The following is a 27,940-nucleotide window of genomic DNA, read 5'->3' on the forward strand; positions in this document are numbered from 1 at the left end:
TTACTGTCCTGCAAGAGCCAGTGGTTGAGATGACACACTCCTAACGGAGAGTCTGATGGACTCCCAAACCTGACTGGTGCTCACTTTATCGACCCAAGAAGGGAGGGATGATGGGCCGAATGATCCTCCACCATTCCCCCCTCCCCCCTCCCCACAATGGACGTTTCGCCCAAGTGATATTCACCATCAACCCCAACACTTCTCAGAACTACCATGGCGATCTGACAAAATTCTGCCAGAATATCATTGGGGACATTGGTCACCCACGGGTGGGTACCGATAGGACGGACAACTTAAGAACGCAACGACCCGAACGCCCAGCAGATGCGACGATTGCCACCTCCGGCTCCACCGCCAACAACGACAACGGCCGCTCCCACCGTGATAACGCCATGACGCTTGTGCGAGGCTAGGTGCACATTACCTCCTCCACACTGGTGTTGCAGAATACCCGTACCCCTCACGCGCGCGCGCGCAGCATATGCACAAAGCGCAAGCGATGGCAATCAATGTAGTCATTGCGCGTACCAGTGGAGCAGATAAGTGCACTTAAATCGTGATACATGCATGAAACTTGCTCGAGATATTCACAATTTTTTCCCAAGGCCACCATTTTGATTGGCTGCCATCTTTGATTGTGGCGGCCATTTTATTTTTATTTCGGCAGCCATTTTTTTTTTGGGGGGGGGGGCATCTTTGATTGCTGGTGGCCATTTTTCTCGGTGGCCATTTTTTTTTTATTTTGGTGGCCATCTTCGATGATCTTATTAAAATGACCCTGGGAGACAACAAGTGCCAAAAGTGGAGCTCGCATGGAACGATTTCTCCGCGTTATCCGCTCCACAAGTGCACACACACCCGTGCGCACGACGCACCGTCGCACATACAAACAGCAGTGGCACACACGATGTGGGTACAAGTGGAGAACGCACGATGTACACCTCGGAATGCGCTGGAACCAGAAGTCTCACTCCATCTCCGCAATAACAAAGATCCCCCGTATAGCCTTAACAGACGTTGGGGCAAGTGCTGTTAGCGAGCACCCATGAAGGCACACAAGGGGGTGGGTGCCCAACATAACGACCGTCCGCCTTTGTCTCCTGAGTTACGATGTTTACAACACATCGCACCAAATACTAATTTGAGGCTGAGTCGACCTAGGGGAAGCCTAGGACCGGCTCGGATAATCGTCGCCGGGTTCGTAGCGCAGCGCGCTAACTGCTGCGCCACCGCTCCCTACACTGTCGCGAACCAAAATCACGCACGGCGCCAGCGGGCAGCGCGTTCGCCACGTATTGCAGAGGTGCGCAGTTGGAATCCAGCCTGCCACCCTGGTTAATACTGCGGCGGTGGGTTGATTCACCACGTTAATACTCCTGCACGCCGTCCTCTTCGCTCACGGCAATCTGAAAGATTACACGGCAAGTCACTTAACAATTGTTCAACTTGTAACGCCACCGGCACTACCGCCGCTGCACAGCGCTCGCTTGCTCTCGTACAGAGAGAGCGGGGGGGAGAGGGTGGGGGGACGACTCGAAGGTGTGAGAAGGAACCACGGGATCCGGCAGCAGCCACGAGGTGACCCACTGGCGCTGCCACAATTGCCCAAGTTCTGCGGTCCCTCTAGAGACGAACACTGGGATTACACATCGCCATAACAAATCGTCAACCCCCCCCCCATCCCCCTCGCTTACCGGCAGGTCAAGGACCAGACTTGCCGGCCAGGCGGCTGAGCCAACTTGTACCTTGCTGCGAAGGAACAGCGCCACGTGATGCCCCCCCCCCCCCCGCCACCGCCTACACGGCCAAACGGAGGGGGGGGCGGCCCAAGTGAAGACACACAATCATTGTCACCGCGACGTCGCCGTCGCCGTCATCATCGTCGTTCTGCCCGAGAGGGGGCAGAGAGTCTGCAAGTGCTTCACTCCTCTCTTGACGGACGGCCCCCGAGGGCTGCCGTGTGCCACGACAGGCCTCGGGGGTTAGGGGAGGTTAGGCCGCCCACCTCGCGAGAAGAGCGGCACGGGGGGCCCACAGGTTCAGGCATCTTGTCTCCGAGGCGTCTCCGAGGCGTACTCTGCCCAACGACAGGTCCATGGCTCCAAGCTCCCTCCCTCCACACTCACGGCGGGTCTAATCGGAATCCAGACTCTTTCATTTGGACTGCAGGAGGCATCCGATGAGGCCCCTTATTCACAGAGGTCCAGTAGGAGCATGGGGTCGGCAAGTCATCAACGCCCTCTTCGTCATCCCCTGCGCAGGCTCTCCCTGCCTTTGTGGAAGTGGTCAGCCGCATCACCGCCCTCTCTCGGTCTCTCTGCATCTTTTTCCCCCAACGCCCGCTCCCCCCCTGCCTCCCCCACCCCGTGAGCCTTCCACAGCTTTCCTCGTCAAGATTTCACCCCTGATAATAATCCGCCCCTCCAATATACACCTGTCTCCCTCTTTCTGGATCCGTAACGCGCAGCGTCGTCACACACAGCGTCGTCACACACACAGCGTCGTCACACATAAGCGCGTCACACACTGCATCACCATACATCGTCACACACAGCGTCGTCACACACAGCACCATCACACACAGCACCGTCACACACTGCATCACCATACAACATCGTCACACACAGCACCATCACACACAGCACCGTCACACACAGCACCGTCACACACTGCATCACCATACAACATCGTCACACACAGCGCCGTCACACACAGCGCCGTCACACACAGCACCGTCACACACAGCACCGTCACACACTGCATCACCATACAACATCGTCACACACAGCACCATCACACACAGCACCGTCACATACTGCATCACCATACAACATCGTCACACACAGCACCGTCACACACTGCATCACCGTACAACACCGTCACACACATCACCACTTCACAGCACCATCACCAGTGCGACCTTCCTTCCACAACCTCGTTCGTCACCACGTCACCTCTGCGCCTGTGCCCTATCCACACTGGCCGCCCCGTCTGGATCGCTCTACCGAGACTCGCCTCCTCCCGAGCTGCGCCCGTACCCCGTCCACCTCAGGGCTTATTCCCAACCTCCCCGCGTAACACTCCCCCGCTCGCGGGTCACGAGTTTCTGCCGCGTACAACGACGCTCCCCACTCCGAACCGGGCTCTCCGTGGGATCAGGAACTCCCGGCGCGCACGCCCACGCTCGCCACGAGTGAACCACAACACCTCGGGGGTGCTCATCGCGTCAAGGAGCATGAGGACCACCACCGCTCCAATTCCGCTCATCCTCGCAGCCGTTTGGCTAAGCCGCCGAACAAAGGCGGGCGGTCACACCGAATCGTCGCGCGGCGCTTCCAGACGCGCTTCCGCGGCCGTCTGGAACGCTCTTGCCTTCCGATATCAGGAAGCCGTTGGGAGCTGTGCACTTTTAAATCGTCATCATCTAGACTGACGAACTCGTTTCTTTAGAACTGCTGTTCGTGTTTAGTTTGTCGTCCTTTCCCGCACCTCCGATGAGCTCGGCTGTCTACGTACGGTGCGAAAGAAGCTCAACGTACACACACGTACAGGTGCACACACGTACAGGTGCACACACGTACAGGTGCACACACGTACAGGTGCACACACGTACAGGTGCACACACGCTCAGGTATACACATGGACAGGTGCACGCACGTACAGGTACACACACGTACAAAAAGATCTGCGCAGCTCATTGGATTGCTCCAGGATAAATAAAGATTCTCAACACTCCATCGCCGATGGGCCAGGCTCACTGCAACTACAAAGATCCCCCGTGTAGCCTACGCACGCCGTTTGGGGCAAGTGCTGTTGGCGAGGACATTCGAAGGCCGGAACGGCGCACGAGGGAGTGGTGTGGTCGGACAAACGCACTCCCTCTCGGCCGCCGTTGTCTCCCCCGGCGCCGACGCTTCCACAATGCACCGGGGACTCAATTTAAGGCTGAGTTGACCTCAAGGGACCGGTTCCGATGCTCGCCGCCGATGTCGGCTGCGAGCGGGAATCGAACTCGGGCGGCCAGGTAAAAGTGACGCGGCGTGCTAACCGCCACGCCACCGCTCCCCACGGTTGCTATTAGAAACAAGCACACGCAGAGGCACACGCAGAGGTACACGCACACAGACAGTGGCACACATTGGGCAGCAACCACTGACAAATCACGTCATGTACATTTGGCACGTCGCATATAACACTACACAAAGACAAAGGTCCCCACGCCTTAACAGACTGTTGGGGCAAGTGCTGTTGGCGAGCAGCACCTGTGTAGGCCAGCACGCCACACACGGGGGTGGGTGGCCAGCACCACGCCCGGCCGCCTTTGTCTCCCCGGTGGCGATGTTTTTACACATCGCACCAGGTACTCATTTGAGGCTGAGTCGACCTAGGGGAGGCCCGGGACCGGTTCAGACATTCGCCACCGTTATTGGTCGCGAGCGGGGCTCGAACTCGGGCCGCGCCACCGCTCCCCGCACCGCACAATGAGGGGGGTGACACACACGGGGTGACGCACACGGGGTGACGCACGCACGCACGCACGCGCATTTCAAATGAAATCACAACTTTACCTGAACGGAGTTTGGGCACAATGAAAGTTCGTCGTGGACGCGGCGAGATTGCATTCGTCCCGCCCGACATCGCGGGCCAATGGTGGCGCGTGCCCCACCGCTCCACCGTGCCAGCGCCGCATCCCTCCCACAGCGCCAAGCACGGCTCACAATGAGGGTTGCCCACCCATCCTGGGTTTTCCCTGGACTCCCCCCCCCCCCTCTTGCATCGTTGTAGGGTCTGCCGGATGGGGGATAGGAGCGGCGGTGGCGGGTGGCAGCGATGGCATCGGTGGCTTCGGCCAAGACGGCAACATCGCCATCGTCGTCGTCATCTCCGTCACACCTCGCCGGGCGAAGTGGCCTGCTGCCCGCCCCACCGAACAAAGACTGGCCGTCTGGAATGATCTTTCCCTCCGATATTAGGAAGCTACTGGAGCTGTGTGAAATCACGTGGACTGACAACTCATTTCTTTAGAGCTGCTCTTCGCGTTTAGTCTGCAGCCCTTCTTCCCGCACCTCCGATTAGCGCGGTTAGGCTACGTACGGTGCGAAAGGCGTTCAACATGGGTGCGTACCCACACAGCCAGCACGCCCACGGTCCGTCATCGGACTTTCGGGTGAGGCTACGTACGCAACGGCCTGGCCGCGGCGCGTCGTGCAGAACCCTCCACCACCCGGCGGTGACGACGACGACGATGACGATGAGGCCGAAGTGAATGAAGCTGTCGCATGGAGCGCCAGCGCTGCACCAGCACCGCCGCCGCGCCGGCCGCGATCATTTCAGAGAGCGACACGCGCAACGACTACCGCATACAAACCTGTGAGCGGCCGGGCCCAGAACGTCCCGGAAGCCACTCTAATTAAAAAATATATATATTCTTTATTTGATCAGGTAAGGCCCCACCCACTGAGCTATGTGGCTCTTCATTGTTCAGAAGCGACACTAATGGCAGCTCAGCGGAGTGGCTTATCGTCGTCGTCGTCGTGTGGAAATTTACAGCGGCAGCCAGAAAACTCGCGAGGGCGTGCGTCACTCGCAGTCGCGGACTCCGCGAGAGTTGGGCGGCAATAATAACGATAATAACACCGGAGATAGAGGTCGAGGGAGACTGGGCAGTACCCCAGCATCGTTTCAAAGCGAGCGCGACTCAAGCGAGCTGATGAGGACCCCCGTGTGCCGAAGCCGGTCCGGAGGTTTGCTTGCCGTGAAACGATGCTGCTGCTATATTCTTAGGTTTTTTCGGTAAAGTCACGTAGGTAAAAAATTTAAATTAATACAAGTAAAATAAAAATTAAATAAAAATTAAATAAAAATATACAAGGACTGTTTTCTTGGAATTTCTCTTACTTGATACAGCGAGCGTGCTGTGACGGTTCCACCTGAAGACGGAAGCTTGTGTTGCCTCCGAAACGTCGTGATTTTTATTTTATTTTACTTTTATTAATTTTAATTTTAATTTTTTACCTACGTGACTTTACAGAAAAACCTAAGAATATGAATCCTTGCAGTCACGAAAGCTTCAAATCTAGATGCTGCTACTGTTGCTGCAATACCCAGAAGGCAGCGGCGTGTGGCAGAGGGGGGTCGGGTACGAAATACTGTTGATGTTTCCGTGTGGAGAAAGGGATACGTTACGAAGCCCCCCCCTCCACCTTTGTCTTCCTCCCATGATGTCTCCTGCCCGTTAACCCTTCTCCCGTTGGTGAGGGGGCGGTGTCCCGTTCACCGCACGAGCAGCTCGGCGTAGCAGGAGCGCCGTGGTTTTTCAAGGCACTCAACTCACCGCAGAGAACCGTCGCGCTCTACGGCAGCTGCCACCCGTGCCACACGCCAACCCGCCGCACGGCCTTGTGGGAGCCTCGGTACCGACAAAGTTACTTGATTTTTTCTTCCGATTCCATTCTGACGATGTACACGTACGTCACCGCAACGGGAAAGGGTTCGTGACAACTCACGGGCGACAAACCTCCGCGGAGAGGGAATCGACCGCGTGAGCGCGCGCTCCAAAACTCCGGCGAACGCCGCCATCCTTCGCCGGTCGGCGCCGGGCAACGTCGCCGGCGCGTCGCCGGCTCGGCACGCCGTACACAAAGTGCAAAGTGCAACAACAACAAACCCCAACGGGCGGACACCCCGCTCGGCCGAACGCCATCCTGACGCGGGCGCTTTGCCCACATCCGAGTGAGCGGTCGAGGACGCGTCTGGCCCCACGCCCCCTTCGCAGCAGATCCCTGGCTCTGCCCCCACCAACGCCCACCCACCCACCCCCGACCCTCCCCCGTCCAGGACGACCACGACCGATCGTCGTGGTTGTGCCGACGCGTCGTCACCTTCGTGCCCGCCGGGCCTGAGGGGTCCGGAGCCTGCGCCTCCGCTGCAAGCGAGCGACCGATCGCTCGCGCCTCAATTTGGTTAAACTCTGTGGGGCAGCCGACCCAGAGGGCAGCCGACCCAGAGGGCAGCCGACCCAGAGGGCAGCCGACCCAGAGGGCAGCCGACCCAGAGGGCAGCCGACCCAGAGGGCAGCCGACCCAGAGGGCAGCCGACCCAGAGGGCAGCCGACCCAGAGGGCAGCCGACCCAGAGGGCAGCCGACCCAGAGGGCAGCCGACCCAGAGGGCAGCCGACCCAGAGGGCAGCCGACCCAGAGGGCAGCCGACCCAGAGGGCAGCCGCTCGTGTCTCAAGTGGAAGTGTCCATTGACAAGTGCCTCGCCCACTCCGTCGCTCCCGCACGGCAATATTTGGTCAAATAAAAAAACCCGGACGAAAGGAACGAGAATCTGTCGGATCGACGGAACGCGACACGTGGCGGACCGCGAGCCACACCGCCGCGTGCTGCTGCTGCTGCGACGTCCGACGTTTCGCCCCTCGCGCCAGGAAGCGTCGGTGCTTCCTCGGGTTTCCCGAAGAAGCTCGCTCCCAGTGCGGCTCGGCGGGAGAGCTCGCAGCCGAACAGCCTCGCCACGGTGCCGCCGACGGCGCCAATAAATAATCAGCTGCGTCCCCAGCTGCTGCCACCGGTGCCACTGGCGATCACCAAAAACACCGCGCTCACGTAGACGCACGTCCACCCTATGCACACTTCGAGCGAGCGCCGTTCCTGCGTACGGCTCGTACGGCCCCGGGCAGCGCGGCCCGCCTACCACGCGCTCCTCTTGACGCTCTGCGTCGCGATGGCGACGGCGCCGGGCCGCGCCAGTCCGCCGATCCCCCCCCGCGACCTCCTCCGCGCCGATCCGGCCGCGCGGCCCCCCGAACGGCGCCGGCGGCAGCACGGCACCGCCGGCGCCGCCCGGCAACGCCCCGGGAAGCCGCGTGCGCCGCTGCCCGAGCGCCGGCACCTCCTTGCCGAAGGGCGGCCGTGGCGGCGCGCGGTACCCGGAGACGGCCCTCGCGGTCGGGGCGGCCTCGGCGCCGTCTTGTTCCGCCTCTGACCGCGGCGCCCGCGGCAACTCCGGACGCCCGCTCCTCCGCCGCGCGCCGTCGGCGGCGCCGGGTGGGGGTTTGGCGGCGGGCGCCGTTTCCCGCGCGGCTTCCTCGCCGGTCTCCCCGCTCGCCGCTCGGCCCTCGGCCGCCCCCCTCGGCTCGGGCGGCGGCGGCGGCTCGGGGCCGGCGCCGAGCCGGAGCCGCGCGTCCTCGAGCGCCAGCTCCAGGCGGAGCACGTCGTCGGTGAGCTCGCACACGCGCTCAAACAGCGCCAGCAGGCGCTCCGCCGCGGGCCCCGCCGCCGCGTAGCACCGCTCCAGCTCCTCCCGCGCCGGCGGCGACGGCGACGCCGGCTGCTCCGCGCCGACCCGCGACGTCGACGCCGACGTCGCGAGCAGCGACGAGGTGGACGACGCCGACGACGACACGGAGGAGGAGGTGGGCGGGCGGGGGGGCGGAGACGGCGCGTCGCGGGAGGATCGCGACGGCAGCGACTCCATGCCCTCGAACTTCACCTTGTGGCGGAACTGCGTGGGCACGGGGGGGGGGGGGGCGAGGGGGGACCGGGGGATCAGAGGACGGGGGAGTAAGGGCACGCGCCCGGCGGCCACGCGGTCCGGGTCGCACGGCAACCGACGGGCTCCACGGGAGGGGCTCCGAGAGTCGGAGCGCCGAGCCGACCCGATTCACCGGGGCCGCAGCTGGGCCCGAGCCTCGAACCCCGACCCTCCGCGCTGGCGCTCGGCTCACGTCGCCTCCCGATCTGCCAGGCTGCCTCACGCTGACCGGGCACTGCGAGATGTTAACTACGTCGCCTGGTGCACAGGAGGTCATTGGTACAATCTCGACCCTGACGCCTGCTGCTGCTGCTGTACATTTGGGGTTTGTGTGTCTCTCTCTCTCTCGCGTGGATTTTTCTCCGGGTCCTCCGGTTTTTCCCTCCACATTTAGAGAATCAACATCACCACGCGTTTAGAGTATTAGGCTGCTATAAATTTCGACATGATAATGATGATGATAAGCCACTTCGTTAAGCTCTCATTTGTGAAGGCTAGGTCACTTACATAAAAAAAAAAAATCTACATAGCTCAGTGGGGCCTTACCGAATATAAATAAAAAACACTTCAATAGTTTTTGTTTCAGACCGCCACGCCGACCGGACCGGATCCAGCGGCGAGCTCGGCCCGGGCGCCCGTTACCTCCTTGGCCTTGCTCAGGCCCAGCACGAGGCGGACGCGCTTGAGCAGGAACTCGGCCATCTCGTAATCCTGCGGCGCCACCGCGGGCCGCCGAGCCTCGGCGCGCTCCCGCCGGTGCGCTGCCGCCAGCGCCGCGGCAAACCCGCGCGCCAGCGCCGCTCCCGCGCCCAGCGCCAGCAGCAGCAGGAAGGCTGCCGCCGCCCACGGCCACGCGGCCTCCGGCCGGGAGGACCACGGCCGGGCAGACGGCGGCGATAACGCCGACCACCACGACCACCGGGACGGCGCCGGCGGCGGCGGCGTGGAGGGCGGCGGCGACGGTGGCGACGGCGCCGCCAGCAGCAGCCGGCGCCCCGAGCGAAGCGCCGAGACGAGCGAGCCCAGCGCAAGGCCGAAGCGACGGAAGCAGCTGACGCGCTGCGAGAAAATCTGGCGGCGCAGAGGAGAGGGAGCGGGTGAGCTTCCTCGGCCGGCACGAGCGTGTCTTGGTGTCTTTGTCTGTGTGTCAGTGTGTGTCTTTGTCTGTGAGTGTCTGCGTGTCTTTGTCTGTGTGTGGGCGTGTGTCTTTGTCTGTGAGTGTCTGTGTGTCTTTGTCTGTGAGTGAGTGTGTGTCTTTGTCTGCGTGTGTATCTTGTCTTTGTGTGTCTTTGTCTGTGTGCGAGTGTCTGTGTGGTGTTTGTCTTTGTGTTTCTTTGTCTGTCTGTATCTTTGTCTTTGTGTGTTTTTGTCTCCGTGTGTGTCTTCGTTTTTTCACGTGTAGGGAACGGTATCGGGGGCGGTATTGTAGCAGCGGTTAGCGCGCTGCACAACGAACCGGGAGACCCGAGTTCGATTCCCGCTCACGGCCAACACCGCTGATGATTCTTCTGAACCGGTGCTGAGCCGCCCCCAGGTCAGTATGTGCGTTCACTTGTGTATTGCCCGACACGTTTATTGACAGCAGGTGAATTATTCAGCGTGTGTTTGTTGACCCGCCGGTTAATTGGCAGCTGAATAGAGAGCGGTGTGTTGAGTAGGAGTGGGTGTTGTTGTGTGTGGCTGTGTGTGTGGCTGTGTGTGTGGCTGTGTGTGTGGCTGTGTGTGTGGCTGTGTGTGTGGCTGTGTGTGTGGCTGTGTGTGTGGCTGTGTGTGTGGCTGTGTGTGTGGCTGTGTGTGTGGCTGTGTGTGTGGCTGTGTGTGTGGCTGTGTGTGTGGCTGTGTGTGTGGCTGTGTGTGTGGCTGTGTGTGTGGCTGTGTGTGTGGCTGTGTGTGTGGCTGTGTGTGTGGCTGTGTGTGTGGCTGTGTGTGTGGCTGTGTGTGTGGAGGACAGAGGAGCGACGCTCACAACGAAGAGCGGAGCGAAAGGGCAGCTAAAACGCAGCGAGTTGGCACACCAGGGGGCACACGCGTGCGTGTGCATGCTGCAGTCTGTACGTGTGCGTGTGCGTACTGCAACGCGGCATTCTGTACGTGTGCGTGTGTGCGTGCTGCAACGTGGCAGTCCGTACGTGTGCGTGTGTGCATGCTGCAACGTGGCAGTGTGTATGTGTGCGGGAGCCGGTGCCAAATGGCCCCTCCCCTCCCGCGCCCTCTCACCAGCAAGCCCAGCTGCGTGAAGGCCAGCAGCGCCGTCAGGAAGAGCGCCAGCGTCCGCCACAGCCGCGGCCACGCTCGCTCGAACGTCTTGCCCAGCAGGGCCCACGCGCGGACAAACCGCACCTGCCGTGCCGCCTGCGGGGGGTGGGGGGGGGACGTGAGGCGCCGTCGTCAACTTGATCAATAATAATAACGATGATAATTCATTCGTTCGTTTGTCACGTTACGGTAGAGCTCTCGATAATCCGTGCTGATGATGGGGATGATGGCCGCGGATAATAAAAAATCGCGGATAATCTCTGTGCCAAAAACCACCAATATGGGTACAAATGATATTGAAATTAAGAAAATTGAGCTTCTAAATGAACAAAACTAAAAATTTAGTAATAGGTTTTTACCCTTTCAACTGGTACAAAAACTGACACCTTTATACAAGGCATCATGTTTGCAATAACCACAACACAAGCAGTCAAAATGCAAACAAAAAGAAACAACTCTGATGATAATGATATGCACTGTCCTTGAAGTTGATTGGTCCACACCCGAGGCAGCTTTTCTTAGAGCCGAGTCTCCAAACATGATGCCTTGTATAAAGGCGTCACTTTTTGTACCAGTTGAAAGGGTAAAAACCTATTACTATATTTTGCCACTGGTAAAGGAGGTCTCATAGTGTAAAAACTAAAAATTGTCGTGCTAATGATCGATCGGCCGATGCGCGTGCGCAGTGATAAAAAACACTTTTCCTGCTCCCATCCAGCAGAAGATGCGGTCCACTAAGTGGATAACAGCAGCAGAGCCACGCCCATCAGCATCAAACAAACTCCGCCCACCGTTGACAAGAAATGCAACTACTGTACTGCAGAGGCGTTCACGTGGATATCGGATTAACCGGAGCAACATATTTGTTCGCTTTAAAGCACGCGGCTTGTAATAAACATTTACGAGAATAACAACGTGTCACTGTTTTGAGATGATTACTTTGGGCTTAAGGGACAAAATCCACGGGTTATATAAATCTACGTCAAAATCTCAGGTGCCGCGCGGTTAATCCGGGCCGTTGAGTGCCAAACGCGTGACCTCTCGCGGCAGCGTTCACATGAACCGACGTCCCCCGGCATCTCCAGCGATTTTCGCGTGGGGGGGGGGGGGCACGGGGAGGGCGGCACTATTCCTTTGAGGGGGGGGGCGCAATCTGCTGCGGGGGGTTTGTGCGTTGAGACGATGTGGGGGGGGGGGGGGGGTGACGCCCGTCCACAGAGTGACGGCACCACGGCCGTCTCGCCTGGGCTGAGCTCTCGATCGCCAGGAGACCCGTCGCAGATACAGAGAGTCAAATATGAACAGTTTACACGACTCGTTTTTCTCAATCCGCCACATTGGTGAAGTAGCGGATTGTCGACTCGGCCTCAAATGAGTAGCCGGCGCGGTGTGTGTGGTACCGGGAAGTAGCCGGCGCGGTGTGTGTGGTACCGGGAAGACAAAGGCGGCCGGGCGTGGTCCTGGCCACCCGACCCGGCCTGTGCCGTGCCGGCCTTCACAGGTACCGCTAGCTTACGGCACTTGCCCCAACGGTCCGTTGAGGCCGCGCGGGGGATCTTTGTCTTTGCGGGCGCTTACCGTAACGAGCGAGAGGAAGAGCAGCGAGGCGGCGAGCGCCGTCGCGGCCTCGGCCACGAAGACGGCGCTCCGCACGTCCTGGAACTCCGGCGCCGGCGCCCAAGCGAGAAGCTCGCCCAGCGCGAGGCGGTACAGCGTGACGGCCGGCGCGCACACGCACAGCGCCATCGACAGCCAGCGGGCCAGCGCCCAGCCCACGTGCGACGGCGCCGGCGACACGGGCGCCGAGAAGAACGACCAGGACGACGATGATGACGACGACGACGACGACGACGTCGACGACGACGGCTGCTGAGTGGGGGCTGCGGATCTGCGGAACCGGCGCCACGACGACCACAGCGCCAGCAGGATGCGCACGGAGCCCAGCGCTAGCAGCATGACCTGCGGACACGGGCCCGAGTGCCGGGTGAGCTCGTGGTTGTGCCGCCGCGTGGCTCGCCGATGCGTTCGCAGGCTGTGTCGCGTGTGTATTTGCCCCAACAGTCTATGATCTTTGTCTTCGACTGAATATTTACCATGTGTGCGTGGGGAGCGGTGGTGTAGCGCGCTACGAACCCGGCAACCCCGGTCCAATTCCCGCTCACGGCCAACACCGGTGACGGATATCTGAACCGGTCCTAGGCCTTCCTTAGGTTGACTCAGCCTCAATTTAGTACCTAGGGAGACAAAGGCGATCGGGCGTGGTGCTGGCTACCCATCCCCTCGTGTGCCGTGCAGGTCTTCATAGGTGCTACTCGCTAACAGCACTCGCTCCAACAGTCTGCAACAGTTCTAGATTTTAAGTTTTCGTGACTGCAAGAATCCAGACTCTTTAGTTTTATTCGGTAAAGTCACGTCGGTAAATAAAATAAAAATGAAAACAACTAAATTAATTCACGACGTTTGTTGCGCCTGAAACGTCGTCATTTAATTTAGTTGTTTTCATTTTTCTTTTATTTTATTTTTTACCTACGTGCCTTTACCGAATAAAACTAAAGAGTTGGCCACAGGCTACGCGGGGGATCTTTGTCTTTGTTTGTGACCACGTGCGCTAACCAAGGCCGCACAATGCCGGGGGTGTGAGGCCACGCCTGGCGGCCGCGCCCCGGCCACCACGGGCCCTCCGACCGGCGCTCTGACCGGCACTCACGGAGAGCGTGAGCACCAGCGCCGAGTCCCGGTGCCGCAGGCCGAGCGGCCGTGCCGCGCGCACGCTCAGCGACGGCACGGCGACGATGCCGGCGCCCGCCACGGGGAACTCGAAGAGGACGGTGACGGCCGCCACGAGCCCCACCGCCCGGCATCGCAGCGCAAACTCCACCAGCACCGCGCGCGTCCTGCGCACACGCACACACGCACACGCGCGTGTGATGGTCACCGGTCCCGGCACCGTGGTGACATCAGCGCTACTTAGTGGCCAGCGGCGGCTGTTGTTGTTGCGGTTGCATGGATGCGTGTGCGGTCGTGCAGCGGTTCGTATAGCGGTTCGTGTAGCGGTTAGCGCCGCTGGGCGACGAACCGGCGATGAATATCTGAACCGGTCCTGGGCCTCCCCTAGATCGACTCAGCCTCGATAGAGTACCTGGTACGGTGTGTAAACCTCGCCACTGGGGAGACAAAGGCGGTGGTGCTGGCCACCCTCCCCCTTGTGTGCCGTTCCGGCCTTCACAGCTCCTCGCTAACAGCACTTGGCCCGACAGCCCCTCAAGGCAACAGGGTGGATCTTTGTCTTTGTGCGACTCACATCCTGTCGATCCAGCCCTGCTGCTGGAGGATGCTCACGGTGCTGCGGCTCTGCCCCAGGTCCCCTGCGAGGTCCTGCACGTAGCCACCCCCCCCGTACCAGCCCAGCTCCCCCCAGTGCCACGCACTGCACACAACACACACAACAACACGGGCACATATGGAAACAACAACAACCGCCATTCGTCACTAAGTGGCGGTGACGTCACCACGACACCTGTGCCAGGCCATGTGCACCTTGAGGCCACGTGAAGTGTCGAACGCCCGCTGGCAGGAGGTCACGGGGCAGACCCAGGTGCCACAGGTCGACTGACTGAGATGACTGGGACGACTGGCTGATGCACCACCTGTGCCCCCTACTGTGCCAACTTGCTGTGCTTTAGGCACCCGGCGCTCCGCTCGTTGTTGTGAGCGTCGCTCCTCCGCCCTCTGTTGTTGTTGGAGGGCGACTGCCTCCAACTGCCCAGTAGCGTCCTTCACGAGCCTCCTCCACAGAGGCCGATCTTGACACCGCTGGTACCAGTCATCGGCAAGTCCACTCAGCTCCACGTCCTTTTGTACCACATCACTCCATCTCTTCTCTAGCCCGTGCCTGTTTAGCCCCCTCGATCCGACCGAACAAAAGCTGTTTAGGCATGCCGTAGCTGGGCATGTGGGCTACATGACTCAGCCAACGCAGCCTTGCATGTCAGAGGAGCTCACCGATGGATCTTAGGCAGGCCAGTGAAACCTCTGCTGTCAAACCGGAGGTGGTCATAAGCATACTGCCCAGGTATGGAAAACTGTCCACTCTCTCCACAACCGCCCCATCACCAATGGGGAGTTGAGGTGGTGGAATATTTGATGGCAAAAATATCCAGGTACACACACACGCGACACACGCCACACACACACAACACACACACACACATGGCACATACACGCGACACACGCCACACACACACATGGCACATACACGCGACACACACAACACACACACGTGGCACGTACACGCGACACACAACTCAGCACTCCACCATATCCTGCGGCCCACGCCTTGCAGGACCACGCGCCTAGGATCAGAATCGCAATCGTTATTTTCATCCCGAAAAAAATCCGATGAGCTATGAAGCTGTATTTCACAGATGTCAAGTAAGGGCACGAGGTCAGAAAGTTACAACAACAACAACTACAATACAAAATACACGATCAACAACTCCTGGCCAGGCCTGGTGGCAGAGGTCGCAAACGGGTTTTGATTCCTTACCCGTACCCGGCCGTACCCGTACCCTACCTGTACCCGGCCGGGTACGGGTACCCGTTCCCTACCCGTACAAACGGCTACTCACCGGTGACTCACGGTCTACCCGTACCCGTACCCGGCCGCACCAGGGTCGCAAACGGCTACCCGTGCCCGACTGGGTACGGGTAGCCGGGTATCGGGTAGGGTACGGGTATCGGGTACCCGGTTGCGACCTCTGCCTGGTGGTGATGGTGGTCACCAAACCAAGCACTATCAGCGCCTCCCCCTCCCCCTGCGTCTATCCCACCTGGGAGGGCCGGCGTGCGTGAAGTTCCAGTTGAGGCTGGAGTTGGGCGTGGGGAGCGTCCACCCAGGACCGAAGCTGCCGGCGACGGCGCCGGCGACGTCATCACCGATGCAGTCGCCCCATTCCTGCGGCAAGTCCGGCGCCAGCCAAGCGACGCACGGAACTACTCGCACGCACACACAGGCAAAGATCCCCCGTGTAGGCTTCAACAGGCTGTTGGGGCGAGTGCTGTGAGCGAGTAGCAGCGCCGACGAGGGCCGGCACGGCGCACGAGGGGGTGGGTGGCCAGCACCACGCCCTGGCAGCCTTGCGTCTCCCGAGCGCCGATGTTTGTACACGCTGCACCAGGTACTCAGTTTGAGGCTGAATCGACCTAGGGGAGGCCCAGGACTGGTTCAGATTTTCACCACCGTGAGTGGGAAACGGTCGCGAGTGGGAATCGAACCCGGATTGGCAGGTTTGTAGCGCAACAACAACAACAACAACCGCCATTCGCCACTAAGAGGGTGTGACGTTACCACGGTGCTTGTGCCAGGCTACGTGCACTATGAGGCTGCGTTTTTGAAGGCCCATGCTGCTGGCAAGAGGTCATGGGACAGACCCAGGTGCCATGGGTTGACCGAATGAAACGGCTGGCAGATGCACCACCTGTGGCGCCTAGCGCGCCAACTAGCTGCGTTTTATCCACCCGGCGCTCCGCTCGAGAGGGTCGCACAGGGAGAGAGCGAGCGAGCGAGACAGGGAGATAGAGGAGACAGAGAGGGGGGCGCTAGCTTCCGCCAAGCGAGTGCGGTGACAGTGGGGGGCGGCCGGGGCGGCCGGAGCAGGCGGGCTGTACCGGTGGCGCTGCGTATCTGGCGCAGGCGTGGCGTGCCCAGCAGCGTGGTCGGCCTCTGTGCGTCCGACACGTTGGGGTAGAGGTGGGGCAGCAGCACGCGGCCCAGCCACAGCCACACCTGCTCCGAGCTGCTCGCACAAAGACAAAGAAGCCCCGTAGAGCCTGAGCATACTGCAGGGGCAAGTGCGGTTGGCGAGTGGCACCTACGAAGGCTGGAACGGCACCACGGGGTGTGGTGGTGCGGCCGGCACCACGTCCAGCAGGCTTCGCCACCCCACACGACACCACCCCACACCACCCCACACGACACCACACCACCCCACACCACCCCACACGACACCACCCCACCCAAACCACCACCCCCACACCACCCCACACGACACCACACCACACCACCCCACCCCACCCCACCCCACGCCACCCACGCCACCCACGCCAGCCCCACACCACCCCACTCCACCCCACGCCACCCCCACCACCCCCACACCACCCCACACTACACCACCCCACTCCACCCCCACCACCCCCACACCAGCCCACACTACACCACCACACGCCACCCACGCCACACGCCACCCACGCCACCCCACACCACCCCACACCACCCCCACCACCCCACACGACACCACCCCCACACCACCCCACACTACACCACCCCACACCACCCACGCCACCCACCCCACACCACGCCACCCACGCCACACCACCCCACACTACACCACCCCACACCACCCCACACGACACCACCCCACCCAAACCACCACCCCCACACCACCCCACACTACCCCACGCCACCCACGCCACACCACCCCACACTACACCACCCCACGCCACCCACGCCACACCACCCCACACCACCCCACCCCACGCCACCCACGCCACCCACGCCAGCCCCACACCACCCCACTCCACCCCACGCCACCCCCACACCACCCCACACTACACCACCCCCACCACCCCACACTACACCACCCCACGCCACCCACACCACCCCACTCCACCCCACCACCCCACCCCACGCCACCCCACCCCACGCCACACCACCCCACGCCAGCCCCACCCCACCTTGCGAGGGCCGAGAGATGCAGGGGCCCGTCTCGCGCCGCCAGCATGGCCTGCCGCGTGCCTGCCGCCAGCAGGCGCGCGTGGCGCTCGCTCGGCGCGTCCCAGTAGGTGAAGAGCAGCACCAGCAGCAGCAGCAGCAGGTGCAGCACGAAGCTCTGCGGCACAACCACGTCCGGTATGCAACTCTCGCGCGCGCTCTCTCGGTCCGTCTCCCGCTACAGACGCTAACCGAGTTCACGCCTCTGCCGCTACCGGTCATCGAAGGCAACGCCGGAGAGAATTTCGGCGAGGGAGTCTGAGCCCCCGGGTGGCCAATAGGCGTCATCTGGTAGAACACCATATGAGACAAGGCTCTAAACAAGTATAACCCGTAAAAACAAAGTTTTTCACTATAAATCTTTTATATGCGTGGCGGCTAGAGTCCTCTCGTCCTCTGGCTTGAGATGGCTGCCACCTATGGGTCAGATGATTGCCTGCCACCATTAAGCAATTGGTAATTAAATATAAAAAAAAAATTCCTAAAATGTTGAAAATTTAGGAAAAAAAATTTCACGAAAATAAATTGTCACGCACAACGAGTCTATGTGCAAAATGTCAGCTCGATTGGATCACGGGAAGTGGGTTAAAAAACGACCGAAAGATTTGCACGGTCGTAAGCGCGCAAGCAAGCAAGCAAGTGAACTTAATATAAAGGATTTTAAAAAGCTGTCTTTGGTGTGGACCAATCAATTTCAAGGACAATGCACACATTATCAGTGTGTTTTTGTTTGCATTTTGACTGCAGGTATTGTGGTTACTGTGAACATGATTTCTTGGAGAAAGGTTTCAATTTTGTTGCCAAAAAAAGGGTCAAAAACCTATTATTATATTTTGATACTGGCAAAGGAGGCCTCATAATGGAAAAAAGGATATCGACGTTTCAGGCGATGGCCCTTCTTCAGAGCGATGGTGGTGGCAGTTGTTTTTTTCATTGCTGTGGCCCAGCTGAGTCCACACGGCTGAGCGAGTGCTAGCGGGGGGTGTGGGGGAGTGGGGGGGGAGTGGGGGAGTGGGGGAGTGGGGGTGTGGGGGAGTGGGGGGGAGGGGGGGGAGTGGGGGGGGGAGGGGGAGTGGGGGTAGGAGTGGGGGGGGAGTGGGGGGGGAGGGGGGGGTAGGGGGGGGGTAGGGGGGGGATAGGGGGGGGGGGCGCTCTCACGGCGCTGCTCCCCTCTCACCTTCACGAGGGCCTTGAGGTGGCGGAGCTTGCGGGCCTCCTCCTTGGCCTGCAGGAGGCCGTAGCCGCAGGGCGCCCGCACCTTGCCCATGGGGTCGGGCGCCGGCCGCACCAGCGGCTCCTCCACCAGCTCGTCGTCCTCGTCCGGGTCGACGCGGCGCTGCAGCGCGGCGCGGGCCAGCGCCTCCACCAAGATCTGGTCGCGCAAACCGCCACCGTTACCGTTACCCGCCACCGTCACCGCCACCGTCACTGCCACCACCACCGTCACCGCCACCGTCACCGCCACCGTCACCGTCACCACCAATGTCATTGCTACCGACGCTGTGATGCCGCCAACTTTCAACCACCACGACCACCGCTACCGCCGGTGGCGCTTCCGCCCGTTGCTGCTGTCACCGCCGTCACCGCAACCGCCGTCGCGAGCGCCGTGAGGCTACCACCAGCTACTGCCACCATCGCCAGTCATCGACTCACTCACCACCATTGCCACCACCACTGCTGCCAACGTCACCACCATCATCACCACCACATTCACTGTCAGTCATCGACTCCTTCACCGCCATCACCACCGTCACCATAACCACCACCACCACCACCATAACAACCACCACTACCACCGCCAGCGCCCTCCGGCCCAGCGCCAGCATCACCTTGAGAGGCTCCAGCAGGAGGAAGGAGGTGGCGAGCGCCGTGACGGACGCCAGGATCCACGCGAGCGCCACGCTGGGCGAGAAGCTGACGCCGTAGAGGCACGTCGCCGTGACGCACGCGGCAAACCCGGCCACGCACGCGCCGTGCGCCAGCGTCGCGCACCAGCGCGGCAGGGGCGCCCGCACGCCACGCCGCACGCACACTGCGGGCGGCACGGGGCAACGCGTAAACACACAGGTCTCTCCCCGTGTAGGCCACACGAGGCTGCGGGCGCAAAGTGCCGTTAGGGAGCGTGGGTTGTGTGTCGTGCGTGTGTTGTGCGTGTGTTGTGTGTTGTGCGTGTGTTGTGCGTGTGTTGTGCGTGTGTTGTGTGTTGTGCGTGTGTTGTGCGTGTGTTGTGCGTGTGTTGTGTGTTGTGCGTGTGTTGTGCGTGTGTTGTGCGTGTGTTGTGTGTTGTGCGTGTGTTGTGTGTTGTGCGTGTGTTGTGCGTGTGTTGTGTGTTGTGCGTGTGTTGTGCGTGTGTTGTGTGTTGTGCGTGTGTTGTGCGTGTGTTGTGTGTTGTGCGTGTGTTGTGCGTGTGTTGTGCGTGTGTTGTGCGTGTGTTGTGCGTGCGTTGTGCGTGTGTTGTGCGTGCGTTGTGCGTGTGTTGTGCGTGTGTTGTGCGTGTGTTGTGCGTGTGTTGTGCGTGCGTTGTGCGTGCGTTGTGCGTGTGTTGTGCGTGTCGCTCGGCGAGTCACCGGTTTTCCGCGACGCTGCCGATCCCGGCTGGGAGAGGCACGAGGCGACCCCCGAGCGGCTCCGCGCCGACGGGACGCACGACGCCGAGCCGCAGGACGCGCCGCCGCCGCCAACGCCGCCCCGGCTCCACGGCGCCCGCCGCTCGGCTCCCGGCAAGGCCGCCGGGTCGAGGCTGCGCAGGGGCGGGAGGGGCGGGCGAGGGAGCGGTGAGACGGTGAGACGGTGACAGCCGTCTTGGGGCCACCGCTGACCGGCCTGGCCAGCGCTATTCGGGCGTCCGCATTGCCAGAGCTGCGCTAGCCAGATCACCAAACTCCACCGATGTCTCCACCGATTGCCGTTAACACCGGCGGTTACTCATCGGGTAACGTAGGCAGAGTTCCTTTGCTTCTGTTCCCACTCACCGACCCTCCCGGCTCCACTCACCGACTCTCCCGGCTCCATTCACCGACCGTCCCGGCCCCACTCACCGACTCTCCCGGCTCCGCTCACCGACTCTCCCGGCTCCACTCACCGACCCTCCCACTCACATGTCAGACAGGAGGTCGGCGTCGGCGCGTGGTGAGAAGCGGCCGCTGTCCGAGGAAGGTCGATCCTGCGACCTCCCGCTCTCCGCCAGGATCTGCTGCATCAGCTCCTCGTCTGCGCACACCGCAACGCACGGACACGGGAGTGGTGGGTGAGTGAGTGGGTGGGTGGGTGGGTGAGTGAGTGGGTGAGTGAGTGGGTGGGTGAGTGGATCAGTGAGTGGAGGTGTGAGTGGGCATGTGAGTGAGTGGGTGTGTGAGAGAGTAGGTAGGTGAGTGGGTGAGTCAGTGGATGGGTGGGTGGGTGAGTGAGTGGGTGGGTGGGTGAGTGGGGAGCGGTTGCGTAGCAGTTAGTGCACTGCGCAATGAACCTGGCCACCCGGGTTCGATTCCCCCTCATGGCCAACACCAGTGACGATTATCTGAACCGGTCCTGGGCCTCCCCTAGGTCGACTGAGCCTCAAATGAGTACCTGGTGCGGTGTGTAAACATCGCCACTGGGGGGACAAAGGGTGGCCGGGCGTGGTGCTGTGCCGGCCTCGCGAACAGCACTTGCCCCAACAGTCTGTTGACACTATACGGGGGATCTTTGTTGTTGCATGAGTGGGTGACCGAGTCTGTGAGTGAGTGAGTTGTTGTTATCGGCAGTTTGGTAGTGGCGGCGGCGATGGGCGGAGGAATCGACGATCGTGGTTCGCTCGGACCGCACACCGCTGCGAAGATTGAGCCGACGGACTCGGCTCCCTTGTCGAGCGAGCGGAATGCAATTCGGTGAGCGCGTGTTGGGGACATGCCGGGCTCGGTGGCCCGCTCACCGGCGGGCGTGAGCCGGCTGTCGCGGGCGGAGGAATTGGCGCCGCGCTCGGAGCCCGGCAGGGAGAGCGGCTCCCCCTCCTCCGACGATGACGCGAGCGACGCGTCTACGCGGAGGCTGCGCGACGCCCCCGCCCGCCGCAGAGACGGCCGTGCCGCGGGACCGGCGGCGGTGGGGCCGGCGGTGGTGGGGCCCACCGCCGCCGCCGCCGCGGCCGCGGTGGTGCCGGTGTGGGCGGCGTGAGTCGCCAGCAAGTCGGGGAGAGACTTGGGACCAGCTCTGGAGAAACGTAAACGCGCGCGTGTGTTTGTGCGTTGAACTTCTTTAGCACCGTACATAGCCAATCATGCCCATCTGAAGTGCAGTGTTGAGTGTATGGGTAGTGTTAGTCTATGGGTAGTGTTAGTCTATGGGTAGTGTTAGTGTATGGGTAGTGTTAGTCTATGGGTAGTGGTCGTGTATGGGTAGTGGTAGTGTATGGGTAGTGGTAGTGTATGGGTAGTGTTAGTCTATGGGCAGTGTTAGTGTATGGGTAGTGTTAGTCTATGGGTAGTGGTAGTGTATGGGTAGTGTTAGTCTATGGGTAGTGGTAGTGTATGGGTAGTGGTAGTGTATGGGTAGTGTTAGTTTATGGGCAGTGTTAGTGTATGGATAGTGTTAGTCTATGGACAGTGTTAGTCTATGGGCAGTGTTAGTCTATGGGTAGTGGTAGTCTATGGGCAGTGTTAGTCTATGGGTAGTGGTAGTCTATGGGTAGTGTTAGTCTATGGGCAGTGTTAGTCTATGGGTAGTGGTAGTCTATGGGTAGTGTTAGTCTATGGGCAGTGTTAGTCTATGGGTAGTGTTAGTCTATGGGTAGTGGTAGTCTATGGGTAGTGTTAGTCTATGGGCAGTGTTAGTCTATGGGTAGTGGTAGTCTATGGGTAGTGGTAGTCTATGGGTAGTGTTAGTCTATGGGTAGTGTTAGTCTATGGGTAGTGGTAGTCTATGGGTAGTGTTAGTCTATGGGTAGTGTTAGTCTATGGGTAGTGGTAGTGTATGGGTAGCGGTAGTGTATGGGTAGTGTTAGTCTATGGGCAGTGTTAGTGTATGGGTAGTGGTAGTGTATGGGTAGTGTTAGTTTATGGGCAGTGTTAGTCTATGGGCAGTGTTAGTCTATGGGTAGTGGTAGTCTATGGGTAGTGTTAGTCTATGGGCAGTGTTAGTCTATGGGTAGTGTTAGTCTATGGGTAGTGGTAGTCTATGGGTAGTGTTAGTCTATGGGCAGTGTTAGTCTATGGGTAGTGTTAGTCTATGGGTAGTGTTAGTCTATGGGTAGTGGTAGTCTATGGGTAGTGGTAGTGTATGGGTAGTGTTAGTCTATGGGTAGTGGTAGTCTATGGGTAGTGTTAGTCTATGGGTAGTGGTAGTCTATGGGTAGTGGTAGTGTATGGGTAGTGTTAGTCTATGGGTAGTGGTAGTGTATGGGTAGTGTTAGTCTATGGGTAGTGGTAGTGTATGGGTAGTGTTAGTCTATGGGTAGTGGTAGTGTATGGGTAGTGTTAGTCTATGGGTAGTGGTAGTGTATGGGTAGTGTTAGTGTATGGGTAGTGTTAGTCTATGGGTAGTGGTAGTGTATGGGTAGTGTTAGTCTATGGGTAGTGGTAGTGTATGGGTAGTGTTAGTGTATGGGTAGTGGTAGTGTATGGGTAGTGTTAGTCTATGGGTAGTGGTAGTGTATGGGTAGTGTTAGTCTATGGGTAGTGGTAGTGTATGGGTAGTGTTAGTCTATGGGTAGTGGTAGTGTATGGGTAGTGTTAGTCTATGGGTAGTGGTAGTGTATGGGTAGTGTTAGTCTATGGGTAGTGGTAGTGTATGGGTAGTGTTAGTCTATGGGTAGTGGTAGTGTATGGGTAGTGTTAGTCTATGGGTAGTGGTAGTGTATGGGTAGTGTTAGTCTATGGGTAGTGGTAGTGTATGGGTAGTGGTAGTGTATGGGTAGTGGTAGTGTATGGGTAGTGTTAGTGTATGGGTAGTGTTAGTCTATGGGTAGTGGTAGTGTATGGGTAGTGTTAGTCTATGGGTAGTGGTAGTGTATGGGTAGTGGTAGTGTATGGGTAGTGTTAGTCTATGGGTAGTGTTAGTCTATGGGTAGTGGTAGTGTATGGGTAGTGGTAGTGTATGGGTAGTGTTAGTCTATGGGTAGTGGTAGTCTATGGGTAGTGGTAGTGTATGGGTAGTGGTAGTGTATGGGTAGTGTTAGTCTATGGGTAGTGGTAGTGTATGGGTAGTGTTAGTCTATGGGTAGTGTTAGTCTATGGGTAGTGGTAGTGTATGGGTAGTGGTAGTGTATGGGTAGTGTTAGTCTATGGGTAGTGGTAGTGTATGGGTAGTGTTAGTTTATGGGCAGTGTTAGTGTATGGGTAGTGTTAGTCTATGGACAGTGTTAGTCTATGGGCAGTGTTAGTCTATGGGTAGTGGTAGTCTATGGGTAGTGTTAGTGTATGGGTAGTGTTAGTGTATGGGTAGTGTTAGTCTATGGGTAGTGTTAGTGTATGGGTAGTGTTAGTGTATGGGTAGTGGTAGTGTATGGGTAGTGTTAGTCTATGGGTAGTGGTAGTGTATGGGTAGTGTTAGTCTATGGGTAGTGGTAGTGTATGGGTAGTGGTAGTGTATGGGTAGTGTTAGTCTATGGGTAGTGGTAGTGTATGGGTAGTGTTAGTCTATGGGTAGTGGTAGTGTATGGGTAGTGGTAGTGTATGGGTAGTGTTAGTCTATGGGCAGTGTTAGTGTATGGGTAGTGGTAGTGTATGGGTAGTGGTAGTGTATGGGTAGTGGTAGTGTATGGGTAGTGGTAGTGTATGGGTAGTGGTAGTGTATGGGTAGTGGTAGTGTATGGGTAGTGGTAGTGTATGGGTAGTGTTAGTCTATGGGTAGTGGTAGTGTATGGGTAGTGTTAGACGCAAAGACACGACAAGAGTGGCATCAGCAGGTTAACGCTGCCACTCACGAGATGACGCTCTCTTTCCTGTCTTGGTAGTTCTGTAGGGAGAGAGAGAGAGAGATTTGCGGTCACAACTCATTTGGCGTTTATCGGAGCGACATGCGGAGGAAACACACAACCAATCGGCAGCACCCGTCCTCATGGACACACACACGGGTGCAGTGCACGACAACACCCCCCTCTAGCACCCGACTAGTGTGGCTAAGGCGCTAGCAGCGGAGGGTGCACACGAGAGCGCCGTGTGGAATGAAGTCGAGACGGATATGGGGGTCGAGAGAGACGGACATGGGACATGAGAGAGAGAGATGGACATGGGGTACGAGAGAGAGAGACAGACATGGGGGTCGAGAGAGACGGACATGAGACATGAGAGAGCGACGGACGTGGGGTACGAGAGAGAGAGCGATGGACATGGGGTACGAGAGAGAGAGACATGGGGGTCGAGAGAGACGGACATGGGACATGAGAGAGCGACGGACGTGGGGTACGAGAGAGAGAGAGTGACGGACGTGGGGTACGAGAGCGACGGACGTGGGGTACGAGAGAGAGAGAGAGACATGGGGGTCGAGAGAGAGAGAGTGACGGACGTGGGGTACGAGAGAGAGAGAGACGTGGGGTACGAGAGAGAGATGGACATGGGGTACGAGAGAGAGAGAGACATGGGGGTCGAGAGAGAGAGAGTGACGGACGTGGGGTACGAGAGAGAGAGAGCGACGGACGTGGGGTACGAGAGCGACGGACGTGGGGTACAAGAGAGAGAGAGAGACATGGGGGTCGAGAGAGAGAGAGAGAGTGACGGACGTGGGGTACGAGAGCGATGGACGTGGGGTACAAGAGAGAGAGACATGGGGGTCGAGAGAGAGAGAGTGACGGACGTGGGGTACGAGAGAGAGAGAGACGTGGGGTACGAGAGAGAGATGGACATGGGGTACGAGAGAGAGAGAGAGAGACATGGGGGTCGAGAGAGAGAGAGTGACGGACGTGGGGTACGAGAGAGAGAGAGCGACGGACGTGGGGTACGAGAGCGATGGACGTGGGGTACAAGAGAGAGAGAGAGACATGGGGGTCGAGAGAGAGAGAGTGACGGACGTGGGGTACGAGAGAGAGAGAGACGTGGGGTACGAGAGAGAGATGGACATGGGGTACGAGAGAGAGAGAGAGACGGTCCGAGCAGGACGTAGGACCGGCCTCCAAGTCGGGCAGCTCCAGCATGGAGTCGCCGCCCTCGGAGGCGTCCACGTACGCATCGATCTCCAGCACCTCCAGCTCGCAGCTGTCCACGTGCTGCATCGAGATCTACGCACCGTGCACACACGCATGTTAACACACACACACACCGTGTACGCACACCGTGCACACACACATGTTAACACACACACCGTGCACACACACATGTTAACACACACACCGTGCACACACACATGTTAACACACACACACACACCGTGTACGCACACCGTGCACACACACATGTTAACACACACACCGTGCACACACCGTGCACACACCGTGCACACACACATGTTAACACACACACACACACCGTGTACGCACACCGTACACACACATGTTAACGCACACACCGTGCACACACACATGTTAACACACACACCGTGCACACACACCGTGCACACACACACACCGTGCACACACACACACACCGTGTACACACACACACACCGTGTACACACACACACAGTGTACACACACACACACATTGTTCACAGACACACACCATGTACGCACACACAGTGTATACACACACACACAGTGTACACACACACACACAGTGTACACACACACACAGTGTACACACACACACACCGTGTACACACACACACAGTGTACACACACACACACACCGTGTACACACACACAGTGTACACACACACACCGTGTACACACACACACACACCGTGTACACACACACACCGTGTACACACACACACAGTGTACACACACACACAGTGTACACACACACACACATTGTTCACAGACACACACCATGTACGCACACACAGTGTATACACACACACACAGTGTACACACACACACACACCGTGTACACACACACACACAGTGTACACACACACACACCGTGTACACACACACACAGTGTACACACACACACACACCGTGTACACACACACAGTGTACACACACACACCGTGTACACACACACACACACCGTGTACACACACACACAGTGTACACACACACACACCGTGTACACACACACAGTGTACACACACACACACAGTGTACACACACACACACCGTGTACACACACACACACCGTGTACACACACACACACCGTGCACACACACACACGCACACCGTGCACACACGAAGACACCAAGCAAAGCCCGTCGACAGGCCCGGCACCTGGCTTCTAGACTTTCGGAAGACGAGCGAGATGATGACGTAGACAGGGAAGGAGAGGCAAGCGGTCACCATGCCAACCGCCACGTCGCTCCAGCCCACGGACAGAGACTCCGACACCGGGACTCTACTCACACACACAAAGACAAAGGTCCCCCGTATAGTCTTCGACAGACTGTAGGGACAAGGGCTGGTAGCAGCGCTTATGAAAGCTGGCACGGCACACAAGGGGGTGGGTGGGCAGCACCACTCCCCGGCCACCTTTGTCTCCCCAATGGCGATGTTTACACACCGCACCCGCTAGGCAGAGTTGACCTAGGGGAGGCCCAGGAACGGTTAAAATAATCGTCACCGGTGTTGGCCGTGAGCGGGAATCGAACTCGGGTCGCCGGGTTCGTAGCGCAGCGCGCTAACCGCTACACCACCGCTCCCCACTCACATAGACACACACAACCACACACAACCACATACAACCACAGCTCTAACCGCACACACACACACACACACGTATGTTAATCTGCTTTCGAACTGTACGTAGCCAACCGCGCCAATTGGAGGTGTCGGGAAGGACAACAAACTAAACACAACAACAACAACAACAAGCAGTTCTAAAGAAATTAGTTCTCAATGAACATGATTGAAAATTGCACAGCTCCAACGGCTTCAGGAAGGGCGCGTTCCAGACGGCCGCGTGAGCGCATTCCCCACGGCCCCTCACCTGGCCCCGGCGACGGCGCCGGTGGCGTTGGAGGCGACGGCGCCGTACCACACGGCGGAGACGCCCAGGAAGGCGGCGAGCAGCAGGGCGCAGGCGGAGACGCGCTGCGCCCGCGTGAAGCGGCTGCGCGCCGGCCGGTCGAGCACGGAGAGCCAGGCGTGGCGCTCCGACACGCCGCGCTGCAGCTCGCCCACGAACACGCGGCCAAAGCGGCGCAGGTCCTCGGGGCCTGCGAGCGACGCGCACCGCCACGCGCGCACACAAAGGCAAAGTTCCCGCCGCCGCCGCCGCCGCTGGGCTGTTGGGGCAAGTGCTGTCAGCTGGCCGTGTGAGCGAGTCTGAGAGAGTCTGAGCAAGCGAGAGCGAGTACGGGCGAGTGCGTGTGGGC

At 59.2% G+C, this 27,940-nt stretch overlaps 2 protein-coding genes across 2 annotated transcripts in view; one reads left to right on the forward strand and one right to left on the reverse strand.

Moving 5' to 3' along the window:
• LOC144735966 (urotensin-2 receptor-like) overlaps positions 1–3,197 on the forward strand; it is a 56,719-nt gene extending 53,522 nt beyond the window's left edge. Inside the window, exon 3 of the mRNA XM_078618567.1 lies at positions 3,160–3,197. Coding sequence (XP_078474693.1) covers positions 3,160–3,197 — 38 coding nt within the window. The remainder of the gene's footprint in view (positions 1–3,159) is intronic.
• Positions 3,198–7,544: 4,347 nt separating this feature from the next.
• PKD1 (polycystin 1, transient receptor potential channel interacting) overlaps positions 7,545–27,940 on the reverse strand; it is an 80,252-nt gene continuing 59,856 nt past the window's right edge. Inside the window, 19 exon segments of the mRNA XM_078618568.1 lie at positions 7,545–7,578; positions 7,661–8,505; positions 9,178–9,606; positions 10,753–10,887; positions 12,370–12,750; positions 13,499–13,685; positions 14,093–14,218; positions 15,621–15,783; positions 16,459–16,586; positions 17,524–17,678; positions 18,738–18,932; positions 19,390–19,506; positions 19,508–20,300; positions 20,659–20,770; positions 21,471–21,748; positions 24,459–24,490; positions 25,641–25,748; positions 26,838–26,961; positions 27,553–27,781. Of these exon segments, the coding sequence (XP_078474694.1) occupies positions 7,545–7,578; positions 7,661–8,505; positions 9,178–9,606; positions 10,753–10,887; positions 12,370–12,750; positions 13,499–13,685; positions 14,093–14,218; positions 15,621–15,783; positions 16,459–16,586; positions 17,524–17,678; positions 18,738–18,932; positions 19,390–19,506; positions 19,508–20,300; positions 20,659–20,770; positions 21,471–21,748; positions 24,459–24,490; positions 25,641–25,748; positions 26,838–26,961; positions 27,553–27,781 (4,571 nt within the window).

Source organism: Lampetra planeri, chromosome 58 (genome assembly GCF_965212315.1).
Source record: "Lampetra planeri chromosome 58, kcLamPlan1.2.h2, whole genome shotgun sequence".
Lineage (NCBI taxonomy): Eukaryota > Metazoa > Chordata > Hyperoartia > Petromyzontiformes > Petromyzontidae > Lampetra > Lampetra planeri.